General features: G+C 34.2%; 1 protein-coding gene across 1 annotated transcript; it reads left to right on the plus strand.

The window, feature by feature from the left end:
• On the plus strand, positions 4204 to 13539 carry LOC18595824 (pleiotropic drug resistance protein 1). The gene is made up of 24 exons (XM_007023936.2): positions 4204 to 4566; positions 4797 to 4917; positions 5016 to 5104; positions 5196 to 5280; positions 5399 to 5558; positions 5663 to 5739; positions 7479 to 7532; positions 7614 to 7704; positions 7790 to 8091; positions 8330 to 8611; positions 8694 to 9010; positions 9099 to 9259; positions 9361 to 9467; positions 9562 to 9718; positions 9819 to 9944; positions 10101 to 10270; positions 10366 to 10698; positions 11128 to 11418; positions 11503 to 11586; positions 11754 to 11884; positions 12057 to 12284; positions 12409 to 12580; positions 12716 to 12970; positions 13194 to 13539. The coding sequence occupies exons 1-24, from the start codon at positions 4277 to 4279 to the stop codon at positions 13449 to 13451; spliced, it is 4341 nt and encodes a 1446-aa protein (XP_007023998.2). The 5' UTR covers positions 4204 to 4276; the 3' UTR covers positions 13452 to 13539.

The following is a 26099-nucleotide window of genomic DNA, read 5'->3' on the forward strand; positions in this document are numbered from 1 at the left end:
TTAATCAAATATTTACCTTCAAGACCAGTAATCAAAAGATCATCAACATAAAGTGCTACAATGAGTAAAATAGTACTATTCTCTCTCTTCACATAAAGTGTTGACTCATTTATACTCCTTTGAAACCCTTGATCTTCGAAATGATCATCAATTCGAGTATACCAAGTTCTTGAAGCCTACCTCAAGCCATATAGTGCATTTATAAGCTTACATACCCTCTTCTCAGAGCCATGTTGCACATAAACTTCAAGATACTCAATGTAAATGTCTTCAATAAGAATGCCATTCAGGAAAGCTGATTTGACAGTAAGATGATAAATTCTGCATCCTTCACTTGATGACAAAGCAATAAGCATTCTTATTGTGTCATGTTTGGCCACTGAAGCAAAATTCTCAATATAGTCAACCCCATAAACTTGAGCATAGCCTTTAACCCCCAGTTGAGCCTGATATTTATTTACAAAACCATCAGGATTTATTTTGGTTCTATAAATCCATTTAACTCTAATAATGTTTTTGTTAGTAGGTCTGTCAACAATTGTCCATGTTCCATTCTTGATAATCATCTGCATTTCAGCATCCATGGCTAATTTCCTATGATCTTCCGAGTTTGTTTTCTTAAAACTAGAAGGTTTAACTGAGGCAACATTGCATCTATTGTATATAGTTGTTAAGTTCCTTGTGCCTCTTACAACTTTACTTTCATCGTCCAAGTCAGAGTCATCATCCAAATCATTCTATTGTACCACATTATCAGTTATAGTAGTGAAATCAAATTTATCAGTACTTGCATTAGGCCAATTCCAACTTTGACCTTCATTAAACACCATATCCCTATTTACAAACACCTTTTTAAATTCAAGATCATATAACCTATAGCCTTTTGAGACTTCACTATAGCTAACCAACACTGCTACAATAGACTTTGGATCAAACTTTGTTCTTTTAGCATTTGGAACCTTAGCATAACATATGCATTCAAAGGCTTTTAAGTGAAGCACTCTTGGTATATGATCAAACCACATTTCATATGGGGTTTTGCTATCCAAAACTCTAATATAAGCTTTGTTCAGAAGATAATTAGCTGCATTCATAGCTTCTACACAAAATACCCTTGGCATGTTCATCTAATACAGTAGGCATCTTCTTATCTCAACTAGAGTTCCATTCATTCTCTCAACTTTTCCATTTTGTTGAGGGCTATATGGAATGCTTAACCGATGCTGAATTCCTAGAGATTCAAGAAATTGCTCAAACTCTGCTGAGGTATACTCCTTACCATTATCAGTTCTTAGAGTTTACACCTTCGAACTTGAAAAATTCTTAGCACAGCTTTAAACTTCTTGAAATAGCTCAAAGCCTCAAATTTCTGCTTTAAAAAGAATATCCAAGAATACTTTGTAAAGTCATCTATGAAGACTATGTAAAACTTGTCGCCACTAAATGAAGGGGTTTTCATTTATCCATTTAAATCAGTATGAACCAATTCAAGTTTTCTAGTTGACTTCCATCTACTAACTTTAGGAAAAGGTTTCCTTGATTGCTTTCCAAATTGACAATTTGAACAAAGCTTATCTGGTTTTGTGATGTTAGGTAAACCTTCCACTAAATTCTTTGAAGACATAAGTGACAAGGAACTATAGTTTACATGACTAAATCTCCTGTGCCATATCTCTGACATATCCAGTTCATTATACAAGGCCAAATGAGCAGTGCTAACCAAATTAAAAGGATAACAATTGTCTTTCAAGCAACAGTACACAATTCATCACCATTTAGATCTATTATAGTACATACTTCATTTTTAAATAGTAAAGCATAATGTTCCTTGGCCAACTATCCCACACTTAGTAGATTGTGATTAGCACTAGGCACATAATGCACACTACTTATGCTCTTACTTTCAGAAATAGTATCAACATTGACAGTACCTGTCCCAAGTATATCCAAATAATTTCCATCTCTAATCTTCACCTTTGACTTAAAGTTGGTGTCAAGAGTACTGAAACAAGACTTGTTGCTTGTTAAATGCTGTGAGCAAGCACTGTCCAACAACTAATGTTGGTTTTACTTGATTCATTTCTAATTATTGCCATAAAAGAACCTCATTAGTATCTTCCTTCACTTGTTCAGCTACAGCAGTTTTTGCATTCACTTTAGAGGGATTCTTACATAATTTTTCAACATGTCCTTTTTTACTACAAGCCTTGCATATAACATTCGGTCTATACCAACAAAACTTCTGAGTATGACTAGTTTTCTTGCAATGTTGACATGGTAGAAACTCTTTCTTTTTATCTCCCTATCTATTCTCTCCAAAATTCTTCACTTTATTTTTACTATCAGCTACATTACCTTTGGAGCTATTACCACTCATCTTCACATTCTTAGTTTTAGTAACTAAGGAAAAATCAGCTACACTTCTTTGCCTAGAAGCTCTCCTTTATTCCAGAACCTCTAGTGCATTAACTAGTTACTTTAGTGTTACCTAAGCAAGATCTTTGGAATCTTCTAATGAAGAAACCTTAGATTCATATTTTTTAGGCCAACTAACTAACATTTTACGAACCAATCTTTCCTCAATAATTTCCCTCCCTAGCAACCTAAGTTGGTTTACTAGTGCCATCATTTTTCTAGAAAAAGTCTCTAATGTTTTCATTATCCTCCCTTCAAATATGTCAATTTTTTGAGTTAAGTTGAATGCTTGAATTTGCCTAGTTCTATCACTTCCAAAAAACTCATCCGTCAAATAATCCTAAACCTATTTAGGAGTTTTTAAATGCATAACCCAAGCAAAACTTTCATGACATAAAGATGAATGCAAGCAGGACAAAGCTTTATACTTTATGGATTTATCCTCTTCAAATTGTCGAATCTGAGCAATGGTAGGATTAGCTCTCATCTGAACTGGTTCTTCATCAGATACCACAACTTCTCAAATAGTGAAGGCTTTGAGATATGACTCCATCTTCACGCACCAGAAAGAGTAATTCTCTCCAGTAAATCTTAGAGGAATAGATGAGTTGAAGCTAAAAGTCATGATGAAGCTTAAACACAGTCCCTTAAGATCACTTGAATGCTTTGATACCAATTGAAGAAAGGTAGAACAAAAGTTTTTCTGGAAAAGAATGAGAGAAATTTGAAATACTAAGAAAAACAGAGCGAAAAAAAACGAAGAGAAAATTTGAGAAGAGAAATTATGATCCAAAAAGCACTGATCTCATTTTCATATTTGTATTTATACTTCAACAATAACAACATTTAATAAATTTTAGTTTATGGAGACTAAACGGGATCTAGGAAGGAGCGGCACTTAAAACAAGAAGCAGCTCAACGGTAAATTGAAGAAGAAACAGACATGGTCGTTGGCCTTACAATAGACAATAAAAGAAATATCAAAACGACACTCTAATGGTGTGTACAGAACCACCAAGTACAAAATTAAACTAAACCACACAACTAAGAGCATTTTAAGCACACTCATTTCACAATAAAACGACACAAAATATAAGCGTTGGACAACTGGCTTCTTAAGAATGCCATTGTTTTACATTTGAGAATCTTCTTCAACCTTCAAAGCTGGTGCTTCCCGCTAATAACTCCAGCAAATTTATTTCCCAAATTAAGTATTATTCTTCAACAGTGTATAGAGAAATTGGAATGATTCCTTTTGACGTGATTTTGGAAGGTTATACTCAAAGTCAGAGTGTAACAAATCAAAATCTTCTTGTTTTGATGCCAGAGGAGAATGATTGTTCCCCTGTTATTAATACATACTAAATAATTTCTAATAAAAAACATTTTTTAGAAGTAAAAAAGGGAAAAACATGAGTAATCCAATAATGAGAATTATTATCAATACTTTTTTTATTTTTTTATCCAAAAATAAAAATAAAAATAAAAATATCAAAGAAACGGAACGGAGTAATAGAGGCTAAGAGGCTAAAGTTGAAACAGCTTAAGTGCATGTGGTGGGTTCAGGACCACGAAAGATATAATAGGATCTAACGGAGGTCTAGGACCTCAACCTCTGAGTCTGACTCTCTTAAGCTTCTAATCTGGTGTAGCTCCGTTGAAAAACATATTGTTCAGCTTCTTGTCTGGTTGCTTAGTAAAAGAACAGCTTGTCAATTCTTGGAGATGGTTAATTTTAGACAACTATATAAGTCTGCGAATATCGTATCTAAAAAAACATGTTTTCTTAAGTACTTTTCAAGCACAAGCAATAGAAGTTCTCTACTGGGATATCGCCATTGGTTTAGTTGCTAGAACATAAATGGGAAGGGAGAATTTTAATGAACTTGAAGGTAACACTTTGGAAAATTTTAGTACATCATTACATGATGAAGATGATGAAGAAGCTCTCAAGTGGGCTGCCCTTGAGAGACTTCCCACTTTCGATCGTGTAAAGAAAGGTTTGCTGCTAGGATCAAGGGGTCGGACTAGTGAAATTGATATAAAAAACCTTGACTTTCATGAAAGAATTAAGACCGTGGAAAGGTTGGTGAAGAATACTGAAGAAGAGAATGAAAAGTTCTTGTTGAAGCTCAGGAACCGGATTGATAGGTAGGTTTAAAATTTCTTTTGTTACTATCTTTTTTGCCTCGGCTAAAACGAAGGAGTCGAAACAGAAACATAATCTGCAAATGCACTATAAGAATGCCATTTTATATTCAAAATGCATAAAAGATCACTTGTGCAAGAAGCATGCTTATAGTTTGAACGTTGTTGTCTTTATATGTGATTTATTTTCAATTTTAGTGGTCAGCTTGATTGCTGTTTTGGATGCTTATCAGGGTTGGAATAAAGCTTCCCACCATTGAAGTTCGATTTGAGCATCTAAATGTTGATGCTGAAGCTTATGTGGGAAGCAGAGGTTTGCCTGCATTTTTAAGCTATTATACTAATATGGTGGAGGTAATCATCCTCAAATATGGACTCTGTGTTTTGCTTCTTATACTCTTCAATATTACTAGTTGGTTGTCATTTTCTAATTTTCTGACTTTGTTCTGAAGAGCTTCCTCTGCTTCATCCACGTACTTCCGAGTAGAAAGAAACAAATCCGCATTCTTCAAGATGTTGGTGGAATTATAAAGCCTTCCAGGTGAGAAGGGGAGAAAAGTTCTTGAGACCTATATGATGTTGGTATATATGCCTTTTTCTTACTTTTGAATGTGGACTCTGAGTTGATGCAGAATGACTTTGCTTTTGGGCCCTCCAAGCTCTGGAAAGACCACACTGCTATTGGCCTTGGCTGGGATGCTTGACCAAGATCTTAGGGTAAATGAGTTCTTTATTGTTATTTTGTCAAGATTATTGGAATAGCGGACCTTGAAAGTAAATATCAATTAGTCTAGGCCTAACTTGAACCTGATCTTTATGCTTACTGCAAAATCAGTCCACCGGCAGGGTTACTTATAATGGCTATGACAAGCGGGAGTTTGTGCCTCAAAAATCTGCTGCGTATATCAGTCAACTTGATCTCCATATACCTGAAATGACTGTCAGAGAGACCTTGGCTTTCTCTGCAAGATGCCAGGGTGTTGGATCACAATATGGTCAGTAGGAAAATTTACTTCTGTTGTGAGCAGACTTGCTCGAAATATTTCTCTATGCATGTGAATAGTTTTATCTTAAAACTTAACTTTTTTCGCTGAATTAGATATGTTGATGGAATTATTAAGAAGAGAGAAAGCATCGAACATTAAGCCAGATCCTGATATTGATATTTTTATGAAGGTGAGTTAAATTACTTCAAATTTTTAGTTAGTCTTTTCTACAATAAACTGCTGCAAAAATAAAGCAGCAGATCAACATTAGGTGCAGAACAAAATATGAAAAACTACAAAGAAATGAACTGAGAGTCAAACGAAAAGAAAAAGTATTAATGAGATAGTATATAAACATATCAGTTTAAGTCAGTTTGCTTGCCTGGAATCCTTGATAGTCCACTAAGCTAAGCTGTAACATCCTTAGCAAGATAGGAAACAGGAGCTTCGTGTTATTAACACCTATTATGCTTGCTTTAATTTCTTTCTGTCTGGATGTAAAAAAGGTATTCAGAACAAATAAGAAAAAAGATGATTACAGAAATTAATATACCTCCCAGAGAAGTTTTCGCTGAACCAAATACATATTTCTCGTCATTAGTAATCCTTTGTATCATAGAAGTATTTAAAACTCAAGTCCAAACTTGTATTGAAAGAAGAATGGTTAGACAAGAAGTGTTCCTAGATTCCTCTTAAGCATTGTAAATTACACAAGTAGTTCTCCTTAAACAATGCCCAACTCTTCAATCTTTTCAAAGTAGAAACTGTGTAACTTAAAGAAGAAAAAATATAGAAGAAAGCTTGTCTAGAATGGTTAATCAAGCAATAAAAGCATGGAAAAGCTAAAACTATATCTGCTTGAGCCTCCCACTCAAGGATGCTAATCTTTGCAAAACCCTTGAAGCATCTTCTTTTTTTAAAATGTACTGATTTTGGAGTAACCCAAAATATTGTGCCTTGCTTCTTTTGCAACTGGAAAACATTGCCTGCCCAGCTGGAGAAAACCAGAGAAAAGCAAGGGGAAGAGAGAATCTCAAAACTCAAATTTTTAGAGTCTATGAAAGTGCTGCAGCTCGGTAATATGAAAGTGCATTTACCCTTGCACCCGAATATTTGGATCATTGGTTGATACATGATCCCTGCTTAAAGAAAGGGCTCAAATCCCCCTTCTCCAATTATAAAAAAAAAATGCACATTATCCTCTTTGAGTGTCCCTTGCAGGGTTTGAATCCCTCTTCCTCCAATTATAGTCATTTTGAAGATTTCTACGGAATCTCCCTTCCCACAATTATAGTCATTCTGTAGATTTCTATAAAAAAAAGATAGAATTTGCATTAGATATATACTACTGATTTTTGTTTTCTACTCTTTTATTTGGACTTAGTAAAATTTCCATGCGAAGGCCCTTATAATAAGATGCAAATGGAGCATGAATTGTTTGTTCCTATTTTTATTTGCTTCTAGTTTTAGTCTCTGTTTCAGCGAGTTTGGTTCTCGGAAAACCTTAAATGTTGACTGTGCTGGTTGATAATACTTCACAGCTTTATTGTTGTAATGAGTAATCATTCATAGCTTTATTGTTGCTATGCCATGTGTGGATGGCTGCTGGTTGCACTTATTTTGTACGTTTTATTCTATGCCAGACTGATTCTAGACCGATTCTAGGCGTTGTAACTGAAACTTGGGTCATATCCCACACTATTTTCCTAGTGTTATATCAAATCCACATATTTGGCTGAAAAAAAAAAGTAATATTTGTACTTGGAACTTTTTTGACTTGGAAAGCCATACATTATGGGATTTCTTCATCATGAACCTTATTCTTGTGAACCTTGTTTAACTGAATGTTACATTGAAGCTCTCTGTTTGTTGTATATCGTCTTTTTTATTTTTTTTGGTTCATTTTCCCTAAGCACTGATATTTTTCAGGCTGCAGCTACAGAAGGCCAAGAGATGAGCATTATTGTGGATTATGTATTGAAGGTAAAATCACCACATATGATTAGCAAGCATTTTGTTATAAATGAAGCAACCAGATAGGATAATCTGCTACACTAAATACAGATTCTAGGTCTAGAAGTCTGTGCAGATACCTTGGTAGGGGATGCCATGTTAAGAGGTATATCTGGAGGGCAAAAGAAGCGCCTTACTACAGGTAAATCAACTGATCTCTTAACCATTTTGTATATCTCTTTTCACATTATCACATTACTTACAGTATCTAGACTGGCTAAATTTAGGTGAAATGCTGGTTGGACCGGCAAAGGTGCTGTTAATGGATGAGATATCAACTGGGTTGGACAGCTCCACAACTTTCCAAGTTGTCAATGCAATCAAGAGATATGTCAACATTCTTGATGGAACTGCTCTAATTTCTCTTTTACAGCCCCCGCCAGAGACTTACGACCTCTTCGATGACATTATCCTCCTCTCTGATGGACAAATTGTGTATCAAGGACCACGTGAATATGTCCTTGAATTTTTCGGATCCATGGGCTTTAAATGTCCTGAAAGGAAAGAAGTGGCCGATTTCCTGCAAGAAGTAAGAGTATATTATTGTATCAGACAATATAATAGTTAATACCTTTTGATCCAATAACTTTTCAACCCAAACCACATGAATCTCAAAATCTTAACACTCAAATTGTAATAGTGATTGAGACACTTATATAAACCCTAAGAATCACTTTCACATTCAATGTGGATGGGGTATTACACCTTTCTTTGTCTTTTGGCTGAAATCAAACAAACGAGATTTGAGTAGTGTTCTTTTCTTAAAGGTGACATCAAGGAAGGATCAGGAGCAGTACTGGGCTAATAAAGACGAGCCTTACCATTATGTTACAGCCAAAACATTTGCAGAGGCATTCAAGTCATTTCACATTGGCTTGAAACTCATAGTAGAGCTTCATACCCCATTCGATAAGAGCAAGAGTCATCGAGCTGCTCTGACATCCAAGAAGTATGGTGCTCGAAAGAAGGAGCTTGTGAAAGCTTGCTTATCAAGAGAACTCTTGTTGATGAAAAGAAATTCATTCGTCACCAAATTCAAGCTCATGCAGGTGAGTATTTATGTCATTTCATGTTTGTAGCCAATGGCCAGTACAATGTTGTAATTATCCACTTTTCTTTTCAACATTTCAGATCTCAGCACTAGCATTTGTCTTTATGACAGTCTTTTTCCGAACTGAGATGCACCGGGACTCAATAAGTGATGGAGGGATCTTTATGGGTTCTCTATGCTTCTTGTTGTATCTTATGTTGTTTAATGGATTCTCGGAAATGGGCATGGTCATTGCAAAACTTCCAGTTTTCTATAAGCAAAGGGCTCTTCTCTTTTATCCTCCATGGGCTTATGCTCTGCCCTCGTGGTTCCTTAGGATTCCCATTACAGTTATAGAAGTAGCCGTCTTCGTTGTCCCCATTTATTATGTCACTGGTTATGATCCAAATATTGGCAGGTATTACCTAAATAAATGTAATCAATTACCAAATGACTTGTTCAATTAATAATTTTTTTGTATGACAATGTGAGATAACAACTTGCAGGTTCTTCAGACTGTATCTTCAACTCCTACTTATGAAAGTGATGGCATCTGCATTCTTCCGATTCTTGGGGGCAGTTGGTAGGACTGCGATTGTTGGGAACACATTTGGTGCTCTGGCTTTGATGACTATTTTGATTTTTGGTGGATATATGCTCTCACGAGGTGAATTCAAAATAAATTTTGATAGAAAGTATAGGGAGCTGAAGGTTTTCTACTGAAGAGCATGGTAAGAAATATATTAATTTCTCTTTTGGTACTCACAGATAATGTGAAGAAATGGTGGATCTGGCTTTACTGGTTGTCGCCTGCAATGTATGGACAAAATGCACTAGCAGTAAATGAGTTCCTTGGAAACAGCTGGAAACATCCCGTATGTTTCTTGTTTTCTTTCCAACATAGACCTTAACTTGTCCTTGCAAATTAAAATCATGCTAATTATATCTCACTTTATTTTTGTGTCGAAGGTTTATCCAAATTCAACAAAACCAATTGGAGTTGCTGTTTTGGAAGCTCGTGGAATGTTTCCATTTTCATATTGGTATTGGCTAGGAATTGGAGCAACAATTGGATTCACACTACTATACAATTGTCTCTTTACTATTGCCCTTACTTATCTCAAACGTACTACTCAGCACCGTACTTCTGTAAATTTTTCTAACAGGGAAATGACTTCGAATTAAGATTTTTTTTTTCTTTTTCCTCTTGTGGATGAAAATTTCAGCGATTGAGAAGCGTGAGTCCTTTATATCAGAAGAAACATTGAAAAGTAGATGGGTAGATAATATTGGAGCAACAATTGAGCTTCCTCATCAAGGGAGAAGATCTGTTGGTGGGACTGAATCTGCAGGTGATGAATCTCCTTTTTGTTTTTGTGAAGTGATCACTTGAAACATCAGCTGCTATTTGTCAGTTAGTTTTATTTTCCTTCCATGATGCATATGTTTACACATACACTACCCTAAGTGATTAATTTTTTTGAATGGGAATCGCATACAACTTTTAGAGAGAGGAATTGGGATGATGAGAAGAGTCTCTTCTGCCATAACATTGACAACAACTGGGACCAATTCGGAGGTACACCAATCACAACCCAAAAGAAGAGGAATGATTCTTCCGTTTGAACTACATTCTATCACTTTTGACGAAATTAGATACTTCATCGACATGCCGCAGGTAACTTCAATTTATGAAAAAATATAACCAGAAGCTAAAACTGGCTTGATGAATATTTAGGAACTAAAAAATGGCTGTTGTAATTGGACTTGCAGGAAATGAAAGAACAAGGCATTAATGAAGACAGATTGGAGCTGTTAAAGGGTGTGAGTGGCACTTTTAGGCCCGGTGTTCTTACAGCTCTTATGGGGGTTAGTGGTGCTGGTAAAACCACTTTGATGGATGTTCTAGCTGGTAGGAAAACTGGTGGATACATTGAGGGTACCATAACAGTTTCTGGTTACCCAAAGAAGCAAGAAACATTTGCTCGAATTTTTGGTTATTGTGAACAGAATGACATTCACTCTCCCTATGTTACTGTCTTCGAGTCCTTGGTCTACTCAGCATGGCTTCGGCTACCTCTTGAAGTTGATTCTGAAACTCGAAAGGTCAATTAATTTGAAACAATAATCTTTATCTTGGGTGACTAATGGAGGTGCAAAAATGTTAACATCTTGGTTACTTTGCCAACAGGCTAATTTAATTCCTAATATTATACATTTTTGCTGGTGTTTGGCTAGGACTGTCAGCTTTTCTTGGATAATTGGAAAAGTGAGCCTAGTTTAAGCATTTCTCATGGGATAGTCTAGCAAAAAGGCTATTCTCTGTGCGTTCAATTTTCCATGTTATTTATCATCTTAAGAGAGATTGTTATTATAGCTGCACATGGTGTTGATCAAACTTGCCTCATGAACTAGCTAGGCATGCTTTAATTAAACTTATGTTTGTTGATAGACTACAAGATGATTGAGTTCAATTATTTCTATTGGAGGAATCTACATTAAATTGCCATAATTGTGTTCAATTAGTGTCTGCAGATCTTTGTTGAGGAGGTAATGGAACTTGTGGAACTGTCCTCATTGAGGGAAGCACTTGTTGGGTTGCCAGGTGTGAATGGCCTGTCACTGGAGCAGCGCAAGAGATTGACTGTTGCCGTTGAGCTTATGTCAAACCCCTCCATAATTTTCATGGATGAGCCAACCTCAGGACTTGATGCAAGAGCCGCAGCCATTGTGATGAGAACAGTTAGAAATACTGTTGACACTGGAAGAACAGTAGTGTGTACAATCCATCAGCCAAGCATTGACATCTTTGAATCTTTTGATGAGGTTGGTTTGACTAGAGAGTTTCAATAAGTATAACATTTACCATTGTTTTTGTGAGATCTTGAAATATTTTACCCAAGAATACAGCTATATCTAATGACACGAGGAGGACAAGAAATATATGTTGGGCCATTGGGTCAGCACTCTTGCCACCTAATTACGTATTTTGAGGTACGAAGCAAACGAGTCAAAAGTTGCTAACGGTGTTAAAATTAGTTCTTTCTTCAACATTCAATCCTTTGTGTAACTGCTATTTTATTTTGATTCTCTTTGATCCTTTTCGTTTCGTTTTTGCTTTTAATATTTGACATGCAAATCTATAAATTTTCATAATCCAGGGTATAGAAGGAGTAGGAAAAATCAAGGATGGTTATAATCCAGCAACATGGGCTTTAGAGGTTGCAACTTCTGTCCAAGCCGCACTTGGAATAAATTTCAATGATGTTTACCGTAATTCAGAACTATACAGGTGTGTTATAGACTATTCAACTGTAATGATTTCAGTAGCTTAGCTGTGTCTCAGGTGAGTGTCTAAAAAATAAATAAAAAGAGAATGATCAATAATGAGCCCAAAGTGACCCTTAATTAGAATAAGCTAGATGTGTTACCGAAGTTCTAATCTGTCCTTGCATTCTGAACAGGAGAAATAAAGCTCTCATTAAAGAGCTAAGCACCCCCTCTCCAGGATCGAAGGACCTGTATTTTGTTACAAAATACTCACAGCCATTCTTCATCCAATTCAAAGCTTGCTTATGGAAACAGCATTGTTCATATTGGCGCAACACATCATACACTGCTTTTAGACTTTTCTTTACAGCATTTGCAGCTTTGATATTTGGAAGTATGTTTTGGGACCTCGGCTCCAAATGGTAAGGCCAAAGATAAATTTTCTTTGGTTGGAAACCAAATATAAGTAAATTGTAGTTTCAAGTATAATATCTCGCTACGTATACTAATCTGTTATTCACATCATTCTGATATCATTGTTGATAGGAAGAGGCAACAAGATTTATTTAATGCAATGGGTGCTATGTACACTTCTGTTATCTTCATTGGTGTTAACAACACCTTTTCAGTGATGCCAATAATTGCTGTGGAACGAACAGTCTTTTATAGAGAAAGGGCCGCTAGAATGTATTCAGCCATGGCATATACCCTTGCACAGGTAACTAGCTAGTTCCTTAGATTTTTCTTTCTTTTAATCATAGGTTAAACAAGCAAACACAATATACAACTAAACATTATTCTCCGCCTGCTTGCCTCGGACTAAAACAAAACATGCTTCTCTTTTTTGGTTTAGGCTATGATTGAGCTCCCTTATCTTTTTGTACAAGCAGTGGTGTTTGGTGTTATCATTTATGCAATGATTGGATTTCAGTGGAATGCTGCTAAGTTCTTCTGGTATATGTTCATCATGTATTTTAACTTGTCGGGCTACACCTTTTATGGTATGATGGTCGTGGCATTGACACCAAACTTGCAAGTTGCATATATAGTTTCCACTGCAGTCTATGGACTATGGAGCCTGTTTGCAGGATTTTTGATTCCAAGACCTGTGAGTTTTCTTGATCTCATTATTCTTGAATGTATTTTTACATTCTCTTCATTTTCGGCACATGCAAATACATTAGCCCTGCACTCCTTTAAACCTCAATCTTCTCACGGTTTAACATTATACCTTTCAAGTTGAAACTCAAGTTTTAATAGTAACATCCCTTTCAGATTTCAGTAATTTTGAGCTGTTACCAATTTTTATTATTCTTCTTCTTGAAATATAGAGAATTCCAGTGTGGTGGAGATGGTATTATTGGGCATGTCCACTTGCTTGGACCTTATATGGATTGATTACCTCACAATTCGGAGATGTGAAGGACACGCTTGACACAAATGAAACAGTGCAAAGTTTTATCAGAAGTTATTATGGTTTCAGACATGATTTCCTTGGGGTTGTTGCTGCTGTAATGGTTGCATTCCCAGCATTCTATGCTCTCACCTTTGCTTTTTCAATAAAGGTGCTTAATTTCCAGAAGAGGTGACAAGATTGTTGCGTACAAATAATGTAAAATTTACATGTCTGATCACATGTATTACTTTAATAGATGGGGTCTTTCTGCTGTGAAAAATGAAATTGTATCTGTCAAGCCCGACCTTATAAAATACTTTCCATGTCATTCATATGATTGACAATATGCTTGCATACTTGGAATGCCTCGAAAGAAAAATCGTTAAAAGACGACAATGTACCAAATGGTACAATTAAGTTAATTTAAGCCTCAAACTAGATCAAATAGAGAATTTAAAATGAAATTAAGAATATTAAAGTCCCAGAATGATTTAATATGGTGATTTGGAGTTTGAGGATCAATTTGGAGTCCAACCGAAATTTTTACTGTTTAGGGACAAAATGGTCATTTGCCACCTAGGGACACAATGGAAATTTTTAGAAAAGAATTTTTTTTTGGCCCCATTTGACTTATTGGAGTATAATTTGAGGGTTTGGCAGTGAAAAAGTTTAATTTCGGTGATTTCTAGAGTGTAGGGACAAAAAAATCGTAATTTTACAACTCGCGGACAAAATTTGAGATTTTGAGAGAATTTAGATCAAATTTGATAAATTGGAGAATGGTATGAGTATAAGGAATGAAAAATATGTCTATGGGCAATTTTTCAGTTTTTGAGGTAAAAATGTAATTTTTGACTTTTACGGGGGTAAAAGTGTAAATTTCAAAAATTACTCCACCAAGACTTTGGATAAGTTTGAGAATTTTATCTAAGCTATGGATATGTGGGACAAGTGCATGGTGAAAATTTGGAAACAATTGGATGGCTAGAATTTAAGGAATTAATAAAACATTAAAAAAATAAATAAAATAATATTATATTATTTTAGCCATTAAAAAGGTCAAAATTCCAGAATTCTCATCTTTTTCAGCAGTCCAAACCAGTGGAGAAAAGGGGGAAAAAAACAAATAAGAACCCTACCTGAAAATTTGGGAAAAATCAAGAGAAATCAAGAAATTAAGCATTAAAAAGGTAAATTTCATTGATTTTCCTTGTGATTTTCACTACCCATGCATTTTTTTCTCATTTCCATGCAAAATTAGAAAGTGGGTATGGACACCCATGCTGGCCAAACCTCCATGGATGAGTTTTGAGCTTGATTTTTGGTTGATTATAATTGAATTAAGTGATTTTAGTTAAGTTGTATTGAAATATAGTAAAAATAAGCTAGAGATATAATTTTCTCCCATTGAAACCCATTATGCCGAATTTTCTAGGGGAATATTGGCTGCTGATCTTGATGTTTATTTGAGGAATTATGATGAATAATGATGAATTATGAGCCTAGAAAAATAATGGGAATTTTCGGAGCAAAAATATGAATTTTTACCCACTAGGGGTATTTTCGTAATTTGCTATCGAGACTGATAATTTGCACCACACTGAGGGACATTAAGTCAATTTGGGTGCAATTGAGGTATAGAAACTGAAAAAAATTAATTTGGAGTTTAAACGGACGCGTATATCGATTTATCGGGTAAAAGACCGAAATAGGCTAACACCGCATTTAGGCAAAAATTTAGACATTTTTGCATTCCATATCAAGCATTAGTAGTCTAAATTAGTTTAATTTCAATTTAGTACCAATGTGGTGAATTTCTCGATTTTGTACTGTGTCAAGGTGGTGAGTCCTCCGATAAAGGCAAGGGAATTGCACCCGAGGACCAGTAGTCTGAGTATTTCGAAAATCCCCACTCTAGACACGGTGAGTAACCTTACCATCATTTTAATTATCTAAAGTATGTTTTTATTCGGTTTTGGTGAATTTTATGAAAATGAGTTCAAATGGTAAATTTTTATGTTTTGTAAACAAAATGAGTTTAAATGAAAATATTTTATAAATTGTCTTGAAACGAAATAACGATTTTGAAAATAGAGTAATTGGAGACCACTGATATGTTGTAAATTTAAAATTGAATTAATGGCTTATGTTATTGTATTGGCATGACTGGCTGGGCTGTGTTTTTTATGAATTATATGAATTGCTTTATTTTACCCTTGCAGGCTGGGTAGTAATATATTAGCCCTGTCATGCTGTCAAAATTTTATTGTATGGTGGGTTTGACCTGCTGCAGTGGGCTGGATTCTGTGGACTAGCCTATTAGAGGGGCACGGAATCCTGTTATATTTTTACCTCGGTTGGAGAGGCGAGTAGGGTAACTCCTGAGGTATAACTTTTAGAGTTCACTTCACGCCAAACCACCTCGTGAAGGGGAACTCGGCCAACGTCAAGGAATGGCTATGTTTTCAAAATAAAAACATGACTTTCTAATAGCCTTGGCGGACTCAGTTGGGATAGCCCTCGGCCAAGGTATCCCAAATAACTGAGTATGATAATAATTTTTGGCATGAGCCAAGCTTTTTAAGAAATTCATAAGCCATACTGATTACTTGCTTTAAATAAATTGATTTCATTTGGTTGAAATAAGTTGAAAGATGATAAATTACAGTTTGATGAAATGTTTTAATAGTCTCCTTTTACTCGACTTTAGATATTTTGAGTGATGTTTGTTTACTCACTGGGATTTTATAATCTCACCACCCTCATTTCCACCCATTTCAGGCTCAGAATAGATTGTAGATAACTGATATCGGCGAGGATTACAGTTGAACTTGCCACATCCAAAGACTGTAGGTTCATTTCTTTTGATACTTTTGGTCATTCGTGGGCCCACGTGTCACTGTAAATTAAATTCTATACTTTGGTTATCTGTATTACGGTATGTAAGAATTTATTTTGCTTTTACGCTATAAAAATTATTTATGCAGTGTTCTTAAAATATCGTTTTATGTGAAAATTGAATATTTTATTGAATATTTTTATTTTATTATAACAGTCATAATTCCATTTTAAACGAATGTTTTAGACATCCAAAATTATTTTTGATTAAGAAATATGTGTTTTCCACTTACATACTATATTTTTAGATGATTTTTGAGATTTTTGGGATAAATGACAAAAATACCCCTGTGAGACGGAAATTATTATTTCATTTGTTTAAGTTGGAAACAGTTTAAAATCTTTTAAAATGTGGTATTTGGAAACAGTTACCCACAGGAGAAATGAGAAGCTGATATTAAAGCCTTGCGGGGTTCCAATTGACATTCTGGGTAATGAATGTCGATCGAGACGTCGCGACGATTGTCACGGGCTCGATGGGAGTTTCGAGTCGTGACAGTATCCATCCGCTGCAAATGGTAGATAAGGAAAGAGGTGTCTTCCAACTTAATTTCATAATTCTTCCCCCTCAATAAAATGAAAATATTAAGATACCATGTTTGTATTTTTTCTCACTCGTATGAATATCTGCACTCAAACAGCTTATTTTTTATGCAATGAGAGCAAGTGGATTTTATTTTTTAAGATGTGCTAGAGTTTTCAACCTTTTGAACAGAATTCACTCAAGTAGCAAATGTTGGCTCATTTATAATGTTTAGTTCGTACTTTTTGAGGGCAATTTTCTCCCATTCTTGTGTCATAACTATTGGAGGGGTTTAGTATACAAACCAATAAATCCAAGAGAAATTGTTAAGTAGATTACTCTACCACGTCAACTATGATCCCACCCAGAGGCGGATCCAGGAATTTTTTTGACTGGTGTAATAAATAAAATAATAATAGTAATAATTAAAAAAATTAGTTAGTACATTAATATCACTAATTACATAAAACTCTAGTATAAGTAATATAATTAGTAGGGATTTTTGGCACTTAAGTGGTGTCACCTGACACCACTTGTGTCAACCTAGGTTCGCCCTTTGAATTAGTTTTAAAATTGACCTTAGTTTTGAAATAACAAAGTTTAATGATCTAAATATGCTTTTAAACTAAGTGAAACTTTTTTTTTGATTGAAGAATAATCCTCAAAATGTTTTGAAGTTGTTTGTGAAAAGAAAAATCTATTTGAACACTTTGAATCTCAAATTCCAATTATTAGAATCAACTTCTAGAAGTAAAGTAATGGACTGTTTGCAAAACAAAATGCAATATTTCTTCTCTGAAATAGGAAAAATTGATTTCTTTAAAGAGGAAACATTGATTATTGAAGAAATAAAAGATACTGGAACAAGAAGAATTGATATCTAAAAAGTAGTGGCTGATTCCTGATAAGGTAGAAGAAATCTGGAAGATCACTGCAAAGGCAAGAATCAACTTCTCAAGCATCAAATGATTGATTCTCAAAGATGCAAAGACAAAAATTAGAAACTTGTTGAAGAAGAAAAGATGGAGAAAAGGACAAGAATGGAGCGAAAAAATGCAAATTTGAATTTTTATTTTGGCACCCAGGTGATAAGAAGAATCGACTACTCAGATATGCAATGATCGATTATCACAAAACAAAATTCTCTTGACTTGAAGTGAGACAAGAAGAATTGATTATTCAGGAATGCAATGATCAATTCTTAGAAAATAAAAAGGTTCAAGCTCAACTTGAGGCAAGAAGAATTGTTATCACAAGAGTAGAAAGGTCGATTCTCATGAAACAGAGAGGCTTGGGTCATGAAAGAATCGATATCTCACACATCCATTGATCGATTCTTGAAGTTCAACTGGCATAAGTCAAGTGGTTCTAGCATTCAAAAATGAAGCCAAATCTCTTTTCAACGGGCAAAAATCTTGAGGACTTATAAATACCATTATGAAGGACATTTTTGGAGAAAGAGAACACTCAAGAAAATCATTCCAAGAAAAGAAGAAAGTTGATATCCTTAAGGTTCACATCTTTTTCTCTCTTGACTACATACTCTAAAAACAGAGCCTTTATCTTTGAGCTTTCAGTCTTTGAAACATTCTTATTCCTTTGTACCTAACCTAGCTTATCAGCCTCTTGAGGCATTAAGCTTTATAACAATCTACTGTTGTAAGGTTATACCTTCATAACAAAAGGTAGAAAAGTTATACCTTTATTAGGAAAAGGAAATGTGGTTAACATTAAAAAAAAAAAAGTAGTGCGGTTGTGCTTGATCCATAAAAGGCAGTGACTTGTGAAAATTGTGCTTGATCCAAAAAAAATAGTAACTTGTAAAGATTGTGTTTGAACCTGATTCCAAAAGGCAATATTTATTTGATTCAAACTTCTTATGTTATAAAGGAAGAAGACGTAAGCTTTGATGACTGAGCCTCTACAAAAATCATGGTTTGGTATTTTCTTTTCCTTTATCCTCTTTGCTTGCTCCCTACTTTATTTTTGTAAGCTCACATACTTTAGTTTTCAAGCTTAGTACTTAAAGTTTTAATCTTTAACTCGATTTTTAAGAAATAATAAATTTTTATTTTGAAAACTAATTCACTCCCTCTTCATTACTTTATCTCAAGCTTCTCTATCTAACAATTGGTATCAGAGCCAAGTTCTCAAGTGTGCAAGTTTAATAACCTTTAGAAGTTCTTGAAAGAAGCTTGAAGAGATAAAAATAACTAAAACAAGTTTTATTGGTGAATGACAGTCGATGATGAGACCTTTTTTGTTTTTCGAAGAGAACTATCCATTTTAGAGGATGAGGTTTGAAAACTTTATTCTATTGGTTGATCTGGATATATGGGATATCATTTTGGAAGAACCTTATGTCTCGAGTAAGCTTGTATATAGTGTAAGACATATCAAAACTAGAGTTGAGTGGGATGACAAGGATAGAAAATTAGTTCAGCTAGATTATAAAGCAGTGACTGCTCGACTACATGGACTTAGTGAGAGTGAGTTACATATGGTAACAATGTGTACATCATTTAAGGAGATATGGGATAAACTAAAAAAATTGTTATGAAGGCACCACACAAGTGAAAGAGTAAAAAATTGGACTATTGACTCTAGATTATGAGCTATTTGAGATAAAGGAGGAAGAGCTAAAAAAAAGAAATGTATGAGAGATTCACAAAGATAAGAGGAGGACTAAAGGCCTTAGGAAAAGAATTCCGTAATGCTCAGCTAGTGAAAAAAATCTTTATTGTCTTCTTAAGTCATAAAAAACCAAGGTCACAATTATTGAAAAAACTAACGATTTGAATATCCTTAAACTAGATGAACTACTTAGATCTCTACTCACTTCTGAAATGCAACTTAAACATAAGAGTGCGAAAGATGAAACACTTTGAGGAGCCATTAAGAAAAAGGGTATGGCTCTTAAAACCACCCAAAAAGATGATAAGAGAAGTATTAAAAATGATGAAAAGAAGAAGATGATGAGTAAATAGCATTATTAACTGAAAAATTTAATAGATTTTTGAGAGCTAAACAAGGAGGTAGAGATAGAAGACCCTTTAGAAGAAATGGACCTAAGAAAAATGCAAGGAAAGACATACCAAAGGGTGACCATAGGAAAGACCATATCATTTTCTATGAGTGAAATAAGCTTGGTCACACCAAATATAACTACCCTAGTGTCAATAAGGGCTATTCCAAGAAAAAAGTAATGATGGCTGTATGGAGTGTGTAAAGACTGACCTTATAAATGCTTGTTATGATATACATGTGATGAATAGCATGTTTACATGCTAGGAGGGTCCCGAAAAATTTACAAAAGTAGGTATTGTACCTAGAGGTACAAAAAAGTTGATTTAAACCTCGAACTAGATAAAATAGATATTTTAGAGTGAAATTGAAAATTTTATAGTCCAGGAATGATTTAAAATGGTGATTTGGAGTTCGAAGATCAATTTGGAGTCAAATTAGAATTTTCATGTTTTAAGGGTAAAATGGTAATTTTGTCACTCGAGGATAAAATGGGAATTTTTAAAAAATATTTTGATCACATTTGACTCATTGGAGTATTATGTGAGTTTGAGAGGTGAAAAATTTAAATTCTGACACTTTTAGAGTCCTAGAGGCAAAACGGTAATTTTACGAGTTTACAGGGGCAAAGTTGGAATTTTGGAATTTTACATCACGTAACACTTGTCATGTCCATGGATTTTAGCCATTAACATTTTACACTGTGGATAATTGAAATATTTTATGTGGTGGAGAGAGATTGCTTAATGGATAAGTATTACACATGGACCAATAGAGACATGCCATGTGTCAAGCTTGGATTATTCTAGAATTTCCTTGTAAAATCTATTTAAAACTCTCTTAATCTCACCCATATGGCAGGCCAAAGTAAGAAGTGAAGAGGAAAGGAAAGAACACAAACCCTAGGTGGGAAAATTGAAGAAAAAGTGTGGGATTTCAAGGGATTAAGCTAATAAAGGTAAAATTTTGTGATTTTATCTTGTGATTTACATTACCCATGCTTTCTTTTTCATTTTCCATGCTTAGAACTCAAGTTTGCATGATGAACCCATGCTGGCCGAATTTGAAAGGAGAGGTTTTGAGCATTGATTTTGCTAGATTTCAAGCTAATTAAGTGTTTTTGGTTGTTTGGTAATGGAAAGTATGAAAATCTAATAAGGAATCACTTTGTTCTTCACAAACCCACAAGAGGCCGAATTTTTTAGGGACGATATTAAGGCTGAAATTGATGATATTTCATAATATTTTGGTGGTATTTAATGATTGGTGAGGCTAGAAATTTAATGAGAAATTTTGACATGAAAATCTGAATTTTTATCTAATGTATAGACATGTGCAATTTATGGTTTGGACTGATAAATTGAATCATATTCACAGTCATTGAGGTATTTTAAGTATAATTGGAGTGTAGAAAGTGAAAGAAATCGATTTGGAGTTAAATTGGAGGTTTTAGCCAATTACATTGAGAATAGTGCGAATTAGGTCGAATATCGTATTTAAACGGCTATTCGGACATTTTGCATCACATTTCGTGCATTCATATAGATTTATAGAGCCTGAAATAGTTTATGATAAATTGACACAATTTATTAAACTTCGTGTCACGTATGATGTATAGGTGGTGAGCCCTCTAATAAGGGTAAAGAGATTGTGCCCGAAGATCAGGAATAGGAGTATATCGAATTCCTAGTACTGTGAGTAACCTTACTATCATCTTAATTATCTAAAGTGATTTTTATTCAATTTTGTGAATTTTATGAAAAATGAATTAAATGATTAATTTTTTGATTTTATAAACAAAATGTGATTTAATGAAATGATTTCATAAAATTGTTTTAAAATTGAATGATGGTTTGAAAATAGAGTAATTGGAGACCATTTGATGTATTGTGAATTTATGGTTCTAATTGATTGGCTTATGACAATATTGGCATGAATGGCTGAATTGGTATTTGTGTTGAAATGAATAAACTGTTATTTGCCTTGATAGGCTAGATAATGATAAAATTGCCATGTCATACTGTTGAATTTTTATTGTATGGTGGGATATTGATTAGCTTACTACAGTGGGCGGGTTCCGTGGACCAGCCTATTAGAGGGGCACGGTAACCCCGTTATATCTTATCTCAGTATGAGAGGCATGGGTGGATAACTCCTGAGGTTAACACTTTTAGAGTTCACTTCACATCAAACCATCACGTGAGGGGAAACTCAGCCAACGCCAAGGAACGACTATGTTTTCAAAATAAAAACATAATTTATGTGTACATGACTTTTTAACAGCCTTGGCGGACTCGGTTGGGATAGCCTTCGATCAAGGTATCCTTGATAACTGGGTATGAGAATGATTTTGGCACGAGCCAAAGCTTTTAAGAAATTCATAAGCCATATTAATTACTCGATTTATATGAATTGATTTTATTTGGTTAAAACAAAGTGAAAGGTGATGAATTTCAATACGTTAAACTATTTTATCTGTCTCCATTTACTCAACTTTAGATGGTTTAGATGGTATCTGTTTACTCACTGAGATTTTATAATCTCACCACCCTCATTTTCAATAATTTCAGGCTCGAGGTAGCCTGTGGATAGCAGATATCGTCAAGGATTATAGTTGGCTTTACTACTTCAAAAAAAACTATAGGTTTACTACCTTTGTGCACTTTTGTTCCTTGTGGGCCCACGAGTCACTGTAAAATAAATTTAATATCTTGGTTATCTGTATTATAGTACGTATGAATTTATTTATCTTTTACATTACAAAAAAATTATTTATCGATGACTCTATAAATATTATTTTACAAGAAATTAGAATATTTTTATTTTATTCAAATAGTTGCAATATCATTTTTAATAAATTTTTTAGACACCTAAATTTATTTTAAATATGAAATATGTGTTTTCCACTCATCTACTACATCTTTAGTCGAGTTCGAAAAATTTTGAGGAAAAATGACGAAAATACTCCTGTGAGGTGAAAATTATTTTTGCACGATTTTGAAATGAAAAAAGCTTAAAATTCTTTAAAAACGAGGATTGGTGATGATTACTCACAGGGGAGATGAAAAAAAATGGTACTAAAGCCTTGCGAGGTTCCGATTGGCACTCCGGGTAACGAATGTCTACCGGGACATCGCGGCAGTTGTCACGGGCTTGATGGGAGTACCGGGTCGTGACAGAGTGACAGTGATGAGCCACAAAATGAAGATGAAAGAGAAGCTGCCAACTTATATTTCATGGGAATCGATGACTTCAAGGTATGCTCTTCAAACATTACCTCTTGTTTATATTACTTAAATGATTGTTCTTATTCATTTGATGAACTTCAAGATGCATATGATGAATTAGCATTTGAATTTGAACAATGACTTTGAAATATAAGAAGATTATCTTCAAATTTAAGACTAAAAATGATAATCTTGTCAAAGATAAAATTGAGCTTAAAGATAAGGTTAAATGTTTAGAAAATGAAACATGTGTTTAAAAAAGAAAAATGAACACTTGCATGAATCATACTCTAAATGGCACATGAGCTAACAAAAGCTAAATGACATGTTAGAAAATCAAACAACATTTTTTAATAAGGAAGGTTTAGGATATAATGGAACATAAAAAGAAACTCATCTTAAAAAGAAAAACATGATGCAAACAATGTGTGCATTTGTTGTCACAAGATTGGTCATTCTATTTTTTTCTATCCATTGAGGTTGGAATGGGTTTCAAAGGGAACCAAAGGAGTGAGCACTAACATATATGGATCCAAAGAAATTTGGATACCAAAACTCAATTGAAAGTGATTCTTGCAAGTAGGCTAGAGCAAGGAAGAACTAGATCTTGGAGATTCAAATGTTCTCTAAACAAGAAATGAAAATGACATGAAAAAGCTTTGAGATGATAATGAATATTGCTGTTGATTGGTCAATGGGAATGATGTGGAATCTTGGCAAAATGACTAAAACTTTCATGAGAACATCATCAAGGCTTGAAAATGATTAAGGAGGTAAATCATTTGATACAAAACTCTACAAATCTATGGATGATTCCTTACTTTATCTTACAACAAGTCTTAACATGAATATGTTTTATATATATCACTTTGATTGCTGAGATAAATTTGTTTGCTTATTGTTGTGTTTGTACTTCATTTCATGCATAAGCATCACCCAAACTAAAAATGCCACTTTGTTGAGCCCACTCTCTCTTTCAAAAGGTAATTTGAAAGAAAAGCTTCAAATTCTCAAAGCTTTTTGAGTGCAAGAATTGATGTTTTAATTTCATTGAAGTCGATTCTCGAATAATACAATAAAAAATTTCATAGAATTTATTTTTCATGAAATTAGAATCAATGTTTCAAAGATTCGAAATACTCTTGAAGCATTTCAAAGATGAGAATCAATCCTTTCTTTTCTAAACGTTGATTCTCAAAGAATCGCGAAAGTTTTTAAAAGAAGTTAGGGCATAGGAATCAACCATAGGAATATTATAAGTTGATTCCAAATGTTTTAAAAGATAAAAACGCTTGGGTTTCATACCTAAAGACACAATTCTCAATTCTCAAATCACATCAACTAATCATGATTCTTCAAAACCTTTTTTCTAGAGACTTCAATCATTGAAAAAAACCATTGGGGGTTGAAAAGATTGAATCTTTTCAACAAAATCCTTCCTTTTTCACATTGATAAATTGGTTCCCAAATCAGCACTCAAACTTTCAAAAGCCCATTTCTTTTGAAAGGAAGAGTTAGCTCAACTCAAAACATCAATTTTCAAACTTCCAAAACCTTGATTCTGTAGTTCTCAATAGCCTTCAAAATAAATTCTTGATACTATAAACTCAATCAATAGTTCCCAAAAGATCGATAGAAGAAAAAAGGAAAGCACCAGTAACATTGCTAAAGGTTTAGAAAACTCAGATACTAAATCTTTTTGACTTAATTTTTACAACCAAGGCAGATAAGCATGTCTATGATGATATCTACGCTAAGAGAAAAGTAGTTCATGGAAGAATCATCAATTTAGCATGGTTTGAGGGTAAGTTTAGATTTTCTTACATTGAAAATTTGAGAAAGTTTGGATGGTATTATTTTTTGACCATGAGGAGGTCGATTTATGAAAAATTAATGAAGATTTTTTACTCATATGTGACCTCGGTCTATAGAGGGGAGAATGATGATGGCATGGTGGATCACAACAATTCTTTTTTCACCTTTGTTGTTGGGAATGAGCCAATCATCACACCCATTCTGTTGCAAAAAGTATTAAGGTTAAAGCCCACAAGTAGGAATGTACTTATCCATATGACTGGACAAAATGCAATTTTTGAAGAAGAGTTGAGTGCTAAATTCATTACTGGTCTTGTCACAACTTAAAAATTTCCAAATAGCCATGCTAGGTTAAGTGCGAATGACAATATTCTGCATTTGATAGTGACCAACACTTTTAAACCTTTTGGGCTTTGTACACTTCAGTAATAGTTGAAGAAATGTGGTTTCTATGCCACATTAAAGGGATGACTTCAATTGGTCTTGCTCAATTCATATACAGAGATATGGAGATATTGGCCAGAAGAGGAAGAAATAACTTAGTTTATAGGATTGTCATCTCTGAAATGCTAGAGAAATTGAAAATTGCTACATCCCTTGATAAGCTAGTGATGTAAGACAAAGCTAAATGCTTGAACAAAGCATCTTCTAAAAGGATGCAAATTGAGTTTGACTACGTTAACAATCAATGGATAAAGAAGGGTGTTCAACAAGGAGCTAAGGCTCAAGAAGAAGTAACACGTAAACAAATATCAAATGCTCAAACTTCATAACCCTCAATTTAGCCCTTTTCTACATCAAATGTGCTTCCACCATCATCAGTTAATCCTTTAGCAACACATGTGCCATTTTAACCAGTTGTGCAAGGACTTTTGGCATTGCCAAGCCCAATATATATGGAAAAAAAATGCATATCTAGAACTATTTTCTTGGTTGGACTATAAGAAGAAGTTGTTTTAATAAAGGATTACTACAGTCAACAAGAAATTTGAGGTAATGGTGAATGATTATTTACACAAGTTTTAGAATATGCTTGATTACTGCAACTATTCTCTTAACAAGATGAATGACAACATAATTAAGCTTCAAAGGGGAATGGTGACTCTCTCAGAAAATCAACTACAACTTTATAAAAACTAGTAAATATTGAATAAGAAGCTTAAACAAAGAATCTAACCACCATATTCTCCAAAAATACAATCACTACCTAGCTCACCAAAATCACCACCACCAAAAAGATAGCACTTACAAGCATAATCATAACATTTATCGTTTTTGCTTTGCATGTTGCTTTGCTCTTGAATTTATGGTTTAATCTTCAATAAAATCTATCTTTTGCTTCTGTACATGTGAA

This window comes from Theobroma cacao, chromosome 6, assembly GCF_000208745.1.
Source record: "Theobroma cacao cultivar B97-61/B2 chromosome 6, Criollo_cocoa_genome_V2, whole genome shotgun sequence".
In the NCBI taxonomy this organism is placed as follows: domain Eukaryota; kingdom Viridiplantae; phylum Streptophyta; class Magnoliopsida; order Malvales; family Malvaceae; genus Theobroma; species Theobroma cacao.

Bases quoted from the DNA above. Each gene is read 5' to 3' on its own strand.
- LOC18595824 (XM_007023936.2), top strand. From the start codon at position 4,277: ATGGGAAGGGAGAATTTTAATGAACTTGAAGGTAACACTTTGGAAAAT. The intron at 12,285-12,408 runs GTAAGGCCAAAG...CATTGTTGATAG, and splicing joins TGGGACCTCGGCTCCAAATG to GAAGAGGCAACAAGATTTAT. The intron at 12,581-12,715 runs GTAACTAGCTAG...TTTTTGGTTTAG, and splicing joins TGGCATATACCCTTGCACAG to GCTATGATTGAGCTCCCTTA.